Source organism: Orycteropus afer, unplaced genomic scaffold (assembly GCF_000298275.1).
Source record: "Orycteropus afer afer isolate SDZICR_OR568_19922 unplaced genomic scaffold, OryAfe1.0 scaffold00281, whole genome shotgun sequence".
In the NCBI taxonomy this organism is placed as follows: domain Eukaryota; kingdom Metazoa; phylum Chordata; class Mammalia; order Tubulidentata; family Orycteropodidae; genus Orycteropus; species Orycteropus afer.
The window spans coordinates 426,734-436,594 of NW_006921868.1; the positions used below are offsets into that span (position 1 = coordinate 426,734).

The following is a 9,861-nucleotide window of genomic DNA, read 5'->3' on the forward strand; positions in this document are numbered from 1 at the left end:
ATAATAGCTACTAATGGAAATAAAGTATATGTTTTAGAGGGGAGATGATTACCCTCTGAAGAAACCCAGAACTCTATCTTGCTTGTATAAAGGAGGAAGAGATGTTCTTGGGAGCCAGTAAATCTAGAATAGTCTAAAAGGGGCAATAAAGTATGTCCATTGCCTTCCATTGTTATTATACCTCTTTTACCTTGTACTGCCCCCTTTTATTACTCCTTCCCCTACTTGTTCCTTATACATGCTATTTGGCATGTAGACTTGGCTATCCCATTAGTATTTAATCCCAGGAGAGAGGAATTTAGTTGTTCTCCTCCCAAGACATGAACTGGGATGTGCCTGGATGTGATCTAACCCTGTGGATGGGAGCCTAACTTCAGGAAACCTAGGCTGATGATGTGTGGTATTTTCCTGTGATTAATAAATGCCTGTTGATTATGTCATTCAAAATGTCTGGCCAGTGCTCTCCTGCAGACAGTCCTTCCCTAAGAACTTAAAATTTAGTGACATTGCACTGGGACATTATGTCTCCCCCTCCATCTCTCCAAAGCCAAAAAACAAACTCACTGCAGTCGAGTCAGATCCGACTCATAGTGACCCCTCCTTGGGTTTCTGAGGTGGTATCACTATGGAAATAGATTGCCCAACCTTCCTTCTGAGGAGTGGCTGGTGGTTTGAACCACCAGCCTTTTGGTTAACAGTCAAATGCCTTAGGCACTATGCCACCAGAGCTCCTGGTCTCAGATATTTATTCTGTATAATGAGGGGAAGAAGCAGATTAGTGGTTCTTGACCTTGATGGTACATTTAGAATCATCTGGAAAGATTTTTTAAAAATAAAGCTACCCATGTCGCCCAGTCCTAACAAATTAGTCAGAATCTCTGAAGGACAGGCCTGAGCATTAGTATCTTATAATTGCTCCCTATCTGATTCTAGGAACAGCCATAATTTGAAACCCACTCAACTTGATGGTCTTTTGAGTAGTAGGGTTGAGGAGCTCTGGTGGTGTTGTGGTTTGGTTTCCAACCAAAAGGTTAGTGGTTTGAACCCACCAGCCACTCTGCAGGATAAAGATGAGGCAGTTAGGTTCCATAAAGATTATAGACTTGGAAACAGTTCTACTTGGGGCAGTTCTACTCTGTCCTAAGGGTCACTATGAGTCAGAATTGACTCAATGGTGGTGGGTTTTTTAGTAGGGTTGCTAGATCAAATATAGGACACTCAGTTAAATTAGAATTTCAGATAAACAACAAATAAATTTTTAGTATAGGTATGCTTCAAATGGGAGCTCTTGTAGCATAGTGCCTAAGGAACTTGATTGCTAACCAGAAGGCTGGTGGTTCAAACCCACCAGCCACTCCTCGGAAGGAAGGTTGGGCGATCTACTTCTGTAGTGATACTGCCTTGGAAACCCAAGGAGGGGTCGCTATGAGTCGGGTCCAATTCGATGGCAAACAACAACAACAACAATGCTTCAAAAAATTATTTGTTGTTTATCTAAAATTCAAACATAACTAGACATTTGGTATTTTTATTGGTAAATCTGGCAACCAGCCCTAGGAGATCTTCCTTTCTAAGTGTTCTGAGGTCTTGGGATCCTGCTTTTCCTTCCCTTCGCTTCCTCATTTGTACAATGTGTGGGTCATAGAACCATCTACCTCATAGTATTAGCTGAGTTAATTAGCTAAACTATGAACTATGTCAGCACATGGTAAGCACTTGGAAAATATTAACTATTGTTCTTTTTTCTTGATATAAATCTATTTTCAAATTTATAACCATTATCCATTATAACCTGAAAAAGTAGGAACAAGAGGCTCTTTTGAAATTGGGAGATTAAATGACAGTTACGTTTTCTATCATCTTCAGATTCCTTTTAACTGTTGGTTTTTGTGTCACTGTCATTGGGACCTTTATCGGGAATAGCAGTGACAGGAAGGCTTTGGCCTCAAGCAAGTGACCAACTGTGTCAAAACTGTGACCAGGAGTCTCTGGTTGAGGGTCTGTGTGGCCCTCCAGTGGGGACAAGGACAAGTTCCTCACAGACCCTGACTCCATGCTGAGAAGCTCCTAAGCGTGGCTACTTTCCCTCTGTGTAGCCCTTGGAGGATGCTAAAAGGCATGGGCATGAGCCCCACACTGCATTTGGGTCCCAGAGAGGAGTAGCTATCAGTGGCAGACCTGGGATTTGAACCTGGTGCCTGCGTCCTGACCTCCTGCCTCATACCAATTCAGTGGACAAGGCTGCACTCTAGGTAAGAATGTGTCAGAGCTCTGAGTGGCCTCAGAAGCCCCAATTTTGAAGCCCTGGTGGTACAAACAGTTAAGTGCTCAACTGCTAATTGAAAGGTTCACAGCTTGAACCCACCCAGCGGCTTGATGGGAGAAAGACCTGGTGATCTGCTTCCATAAAGATGACAGCCTAGGAAGCCCAATGGGGCAGTTCTACTTTGTTCCACGGGATCACTATGAGTAGAATATTGACTTGATGTCATCCAACAAAACAAAGCTTGTCTGCTTACTGCCATTTTTTTTTTCCTAATAATCATTGTAATTCAAAACTCACTGCCGTCAAGTTCATTCTGACTCATAGTGACACCTCCTTGGGTTTCTGAGGCAGTATCTCTACGGAAGTAGATTGCCCAATCTTCCTTCTGAGGAGTGGCTGATGGGTTTGAACTGCCAGGCTTCTGGTTAGCAGTCAAATGCCTTAGGTACTACATCACTAGAGCTCCTAATAATTCTTATAATAACTAAATAACTAAAATTAACTATTAATAACTACATTTATTATAACTATAATAACCATCTTATAGCTATTATAAAATAACGATAATTTATAACAATTATAAAATAACTCAGCTTACTTTGTCCCTGGCTCTGCTCTAAGTGCTGCACTCATATGAGCACATTTAATCCTCACAACAACGCTGTATGGTAGATGCTGTTATCATCACCCTATGGGGCAATCTACTTCCGTAGTGATACTGCCTTGGAAACCCAAGGAGGGGTCGCTATGAGTCAGGTCCGACTCAACGGCACATAACAACAACAACAACAATCTTGAAGACGGGAAAACTCAGGCTCATCGAGACTAATAACTTGTCAAGGTCACACAGTTTTTTGGTGGCGGGGTTGGGATTTGGGCCCAAGCAGTCTAATGTAATCAGCTGAGATTTAACCACTATGCTGGTGTTTTTTAGGTAAAGAGGTTGGCTATTCCTGTTATAATAAGAGAACAGGAGTTGACCTGGTAACATGTGGCCCTCCCATTGCAGTAATTAATGCCACTAGACTCACAGGTATGTAGGGTTAAAATGGATGGGGCAAAGTGGGAGACCCAGGCTTGGTGCATCTCAGGGTGCAATGGTGCTCCTAGTCTCTCTGATGGTTTTTCTGGCTTGTTGAAGTGTCACCATGCTGCTCTCCCTGTACTTACTGCACAAAGACAAGAACCTGGTCTTTAGTGCTTACTGAAGATGCCCAGACTGGTGCACAGCAGGTGCTCAAGGAGCATTTGTTGAATGACTGGTAGAAAGAACAGCACCACAATTTCTAAGTTGCATGGTAGGTGGCATGACCTGGGGTGCCATCCTGCTCCCAGCAGTGCCCCATCCCCCCATCCTTCCCACAGTGAACTCAGAACTCACAGCATCTGGAGGGACTTGAGTCCACAGCATCAGGGTCAATTTCTTCCAGGCAGAGGAAGGTGGCCAGGCGATCCAAGGATACCCGGGCCTGGGAAAACCAAGCAAAGACCTCAGGCTTTGGGTGCTGGGTGTCCCAAGATGTGTGGGAAAAGCTTCCTATCTGTAAGTGCTACCCATTTTCAAGGTCCTAGTCTGGAGCTTCCTAGGTTACAGAAACAGTGCACATTAACGTGGTGATGATGGTAGTAGTGCCCTCTACTTCCTCACTCCTAAATAGTGCAGTTGGAACAACCAAATTGACATTCTGCAAGATAAGTCTGGGGAAGAGGCTAGTGCCATTTCTAATAAAGTCATCAAGCCATCATAAGAAATAATATTACACTTTGTTCCCCTGAGGGGTCCTTGCTTGCTTCCCACCACACCACTCATCTCTGGTAACTAAAGAAAGAGCCATTAAAATATGGATGGCTCAGATATGCAACCATTCTCTTAGTCCCATCATGCCCAAGGGACACAATATGAAAGAAATAGATAGTCACGAAAGAGATATAAAATTTCTCTTTGTAACAGGGAACTGGAATGATTGATGGATTGATGAGTCTGACTATTTTGAGGATGTTCACTGTGGTCACCATACTGCCTTCTGAACAAAGGCTACTTTCTTTCTGATGTCTTTCTGCTGCACTCTCTGCCCCTCCTTTGCCTCTTTTCCTGCTCCTTTCTATTACTCCCATCTCACTCTCTCTTTCCTCCCCTGCCACTGACAGTGGGCCAAGGGTGGGTGGGGTCCAGGCACAGCTGACTTTCCTTTCAGGCTCTTCTGAGAATGCCTTCACCCCTTGCCTCACCTGGATGATGGAGTGGATGGAAAATGGCAGGAAGCCCTGGACCTTGTTGAGGATGTGGAGAACTGTGAGGGTCACAAAGGCTTTCTCTGTGTCCATGGCATTCTGCTCAGCCACCAGCGTGTGGACGGCAAACACAACCAGTGCGACCTGGGTGAGACACAGGGTTGGTGACAATGAGACTGTCTTCCTGGCCAGGGAAGCCCAGGCAAGCTGTGGATCTCCCATGGTCCACATGGTCAAGCACAGACTATTGGAACAAGCCCCATAACAGAGATCTCACCCCAGATTCTCTTGCCCCCCCCAAGTCCTCAATCCTACATCATTGTGTGCCGTCAAGTCGATTCCAACTCACAGCAACCCTACTGGAAGAGTAGAACTGCCCCCACAGGGTTTCCTAGACTATAATCTTTAGGGAGCAGACCACCATATCTTCTCTTGTGGAGATGCTGGTGGGTTCAAACTGCCAACCTTTACATTAGTAATTGAGCGCCTTAACCAAAGTGCTACCAGGACTCCTAGGTTATAAAATGATGCAATTCTTTCTTAAAATATATGGGTGCAGTGAGGGAGGGGAATGAATGTATGGTCCCATCATTCTAATTATCAGAAACTCTTGGTTCTAGGCATTGGGAGACATTGTAATTTTAGATACTAGTAGCATTTTTTTGGTTCTAGATACAACTGGGACTCATGATTCTGCAATCCCTTGGAATTTAACTCTGATGTTGTAGCTATTAATAGCACTGTGGGCTGCAGGCATTGGTGGCATTTGTAGTTCTAGATGTCACTACGGGATGGTTTAGTGCTAGGTATTGGTGTGTTTTGTTTCTAGGTGTCACTTGGTGATAACATGATGGTGACTTGGAGTGATTATCACTTGATGTGATGGTCACTTGGTTTGGCAGTCTAATGGTCACTCAGTGTGATGCTCATTGATTGGTATAGTGGTCACTTGATAGGATGGTATGATGATCACTTATGCTGGTCACTTGGTATGATGGTACTTGGTATAATGGTCACTTGTGATGGCCAGTTGGTATGAATGTCACCCATATTTTAGTGGCTGTTCTTTAGTACCAAAGATGGGTGGCATGGTGGGAAGCAAGCAGGAACCCTTCAGATAGATACTTGGTATGAAGGTCACTTAGTGTGACAATTACTTGATTTGATGGTCAGTCAGTCATGCTATTTGAGAAGCCCTCATGGTTCTAAATGCTGGTCCTTGTGGTTGTGAGTATTATTGCATTGTGCTATCTGGTGTTCCAGCAGATGGCCCCTGAGGTTCAGATCCTGGTGGAAATGTATCTAAGACCCATTTGTCACTGGCCTTGAATATTTTATGAAGAGTGTGGATTATTCTGGAAGCAGTTGTGAGTCACTGACAGTTGGTGAGCACAAGCATGACTGAAGTCAAAGGTGTACTTTAGGAAGGTTGAGCCAATGGCAGTTTCTGAAATAAATGCAAGAAGTAGTACTGGCTCTGAGCCACAAGAGGGGACCACTACAGTGCTTTGTGGCAGCATCAGGGAGGCCAGGTCAACATGTAGAGATTCTACCTGAGCAACTTCCTACACCTGTAACCTCCTCTCCATTCCAGTGGAAACATCTGTTCCAGATGCCTTGGACTCCAGGAGGAGAAATCCAAACCCAAGCCCTGAAGTTGATTTCGACTCATAGTGATCCTATAGGACAGAGTAGAGGTACCCCATAGAGTTTCCCAGACTGTAATCTTTATGTAAACAGACTGCCACATCATTCTCCGGTGGAGCAGCTGGTGGGTTTGAACCACCGCCTATTCAGTTAGCAGCTGAGCACTCACCCACTGCACCACCAGAGCTCCTTTCAGGAGAAGTGAGGGAGGCCTAAATATCTGCCATTGCCACCTTCATGGGAATAATGTGATTGGTTACTGAACTCAGCAGAATGCAGAGACCATGACAGAACAGGATCTAGAAGAGGTACATTTTGGTAGACAAGGTGGGCTGCAAACACAAGCTCTGAGGGCCAGAGACTATCACCAGGATCCGGGGCTCCCTGACCTCACTGCCCCTAGTACCCTCACACTCTATAGCGAGAACAGAGTGACATCACCAGAAATGTGGACATGTGGAAGGACACCAGGGACACACAGAAGAGGAGGCCAGAGGCCTGCAAAGCGCCCAGCTCCTGGCTCCGAATGTGCAGGACTCGCTCTAGAAAGGCTTCCTCCCAGGCATGGAACTTGATGATCCTTGCGTTCCTGAGGATGGAGCTGGAGAGCCTTGCCCGGGCATCCTTCTGACGCATCTGCTCTTCCTGGGACGAAAGGGGAAAAGGAGGGGACAAGTTTAGAACTCTCCTTCCCTCTACCCCTCACAGCTACCCTTCAGCAAATCCTGCAGTTCTACCTCTAAACCATTTACCCAGTCTCTCATGCCTCTGACAAACGTCCTGGACTGAGCCACATTCTCTCTTGCCTGGACCACTGCTACAGCCTCCTCCTGGTCTTGGGCACCTGCTCTCATCCCACAGGGCAGTACTGCCCTAACAGAGGGGGCATTCAGTGCCAGGGAAGAGAGCCCCACCCCTGAGCAGACCTGGCTGTGGTGCTGCTAGGAAGACTTCCTGGAGGAGGGGATGCTTGAGCTCTAGTTCAAACCATGAGGTGCTCAGTACACTGGGCATGGTAGCAGTGGAATCACTAGGGTTGGTGTTACTCAGTGAGGTAACTCATAGTGTCACCTCCCATAGACTTCCTTGCATACCAGATCATACAGAATCCTTATAATTTTAATCATAGAATAGTATGTGATAAATATACAGTTGACTCTCAAACAACATGGGTTGGAACTGCATGAGTCCACTTATATGTAGATTTTTTTCACGTGTTTCTGTAAAATTACAGCCAATGTGCCTGCCTCTCCTGCCTCCTCTTCTCCTTCCTCTGCCTCTCCTGCCTCCCTTTCTACCCCCTCCACCTCTTCTACTTCTGCCAACCCTGAGACAGCATGACTAACTCCTCCTCTTCCTCCTCCTCCTCAGTGTACTCAATGTGAAGGCAAGGATGAAGACCTTCATGATAATCCCCTTCCACTTAATGAATACTAAATAATCATCATATCATATAAAGAAAACAAAAACAAAAATTTACTGCCATTGAGTCATTTCCAACTCATAGCAACCCCTATTCGGTTTCCAAGGTGGTAAATCTTTACAGAAGTAGATTGCCCCATCTTCTTTCTCTAGAGCAGCTGGTGGATTTGAGCCACCAACATTTTGGTTAGCAGTCAAATGCCTCAGCCAGTGCACCACCAGCGCTCCTTATCATATCATATAGTTAACAAATTTACCTGTTGTGCATGTGTGTGTCTTCGTGTGAAAATCTAATAACTGTATGGCAAAAACTGTGTTAATTGAGGGTTTATGTCATTGGTAAGGCTTCCAGTCAACAGGAGGCCATTAGTAGTTAAGTTTTGGCATTGTTGTTGTTGTTATGTGCCACCAACTTGAACCCGACTCATAACGACCCCTCCTTGGGTTTCCAAGGCAGTATCACTATGGAAGTAGATTACCCAACCTTCCTTCCAAGAAGTGGCTGGTAGGTTTGAACCGCCAGCGTTTTGGTTAGCAGTCAAGTGCCTTAGGCACTACGCTACCAGACTCAACGGTTATATGTAGATTTTCAACTGCCTGAAGGACAGCGCCCCTAACCCCTGTATTGTTCAATGGCCAACTGTAGTTGTAAATTGCTTAAATGTAATATTTATTAGATTATATCAATATTAACAACAAAGTTATTTTGTAAAATCTTTCTACATAGAATTATAACATTATTAGTTACAACATCCATGGTTCACCTATCAGATTGCCGTTCCATGGTGGTTTGCCTGTTACTGTGATGCTGGAAGCTATGCCACTGGTATTTCAAATACCAGAGGGGTCACCCATGGTGGACAGGTTTCAGTGGAGCTTCCAAACTAAGACAGACTAGGAAGAAGGATGTGACAGTCTTCTTCTGAAAGAATTGACTACTGAAAACTTCAAAAATAGCAGTGAAACAATATCTAATATAATGTTGGAAGATTATTGACTATGCAAAGCATTTGACTGTATGGATCATAACAAATTTTAGATAATACTGTGAAGAATGGGAATTCCAGAACATTTACTTGTGCTCATGAGGAACCTGTACAAGACCAAGACCAAGGCCAAGAGGTAGACGTTAGAATAATGAACAAGGGGATAGTGCATGGTTTAAAATCAGAAAAGATGTGTGTCAGGGTTATATCCTTTCACCAGACTTACTCAATCTGTATGCTGAGCAAACGATCTGAGAAGCTGGACTCTATGAAGAACAACGTGACATCAGGATTGGGGGAAGACTCATTAACAACCTGTGATATGCAGATGACACAACCATGCTTGTTGAAAGTGAAGAGGACTTGAAGCATTTACTGATGAAGATCAAAGACTGTATAGCTTTCAGTATGGATCACGCCCTGACATAAAGAAAACAAAACTCTTCACAACTGGACCAATAAGCCACATCATGATAAATGGAGAAAAGATTGAAGTTGTTGAGGATTTCCCTTTAGTTGGGTCCACAATTAACACCAATGGAAGCAGCAGTCAAGAAATCAAATGACATATTGCATTGGGCAAATATGCCGCCAAAGATCTCTTTTAAGTCTCTAAGAGCAAAGATATCACTTTGAAGAGTAAGCTGCACCCGACCAATGCTGTGGCATTTTCAATTTCCTCATAGACATGTGAAAGATGGACAATGAGTAAGGAAGACGGAAGAAGAATTGATGCATTTGAATTGTGGTGTTGGAAAAGAATATTGAATATACATACCATGGACTATGAGAAGAACAAACAAATCTGTCTTAGAGGAAGGCCAGCCAGAATACTCCCTAGAAGCAAGGATGGCAAGACTTAATCTCTCATACTGTGGTCATGTTATTAGAAGGGACCATTCCGTCAAGAACGTTATCAGGAGGGACCAGTCTCTGGAGAACGTTATCATGCTTGATAAAATAGAGGGTCAGTGAAAAAGAGGAAGACCCTCAATGAGACGGACAGACATAGTGGTTCCAACAATGGGCTCAAGCATAGCAACAATTGTGGAGCCAGTGCAGAACCAGGCAGTCTGCACATATAGGGCTGCTATGAGTTGGAACTGACTATGAAGCAACTAAAAACAACAGTTACAATATTATTAGTAACTGAGTAGGAACTTTTTTTTTCTCCTTTTCCTTTAATTGTTGCTTTATTCTCAAAAAAAGGTATTGACCTACTACTTTGGCGAGTAGTGACTGGGACCTTAAAAGCTAGGAAGCTGCCATCTAGATGCAACAACGGTCTCTCCTCGTCAAGAAGAAAGA

General features: G+C 44.2%; 1 protein-coding gene across 1 annotated transcript in view; it reads right to left on the reverse strand.

Annotated features, from left to right (window-relative positions):
* ABCC6 (ATP binding cassette subfamily C member 6) overlaps window positions 1–9,861 on the reverse strand; it is a 99,726-nt gene that overhangs the window by 37,339 nt on the left and 52,526 nt on the right. The window contains exons 12-14 of the mRNA XM_007950587.1: window positions 6,587–6,790; window positions 4,496–4,642; window positions 3,648–3,735 (exon numbers count right to left, since the gene is read on the reverse strand). Of these exons, the coding sequence (XP_007948778.1) occupies window positions 3,648–3,735; window positions 4,496–4,642; window positions 6,587–6,790 (439 nt within the window). The remainder of the gene's footprint in view (window positions 1–3,647; window positions 3,736–4,495; window positions 4,643–6,586; window positions 6,791–9,861) is intronic.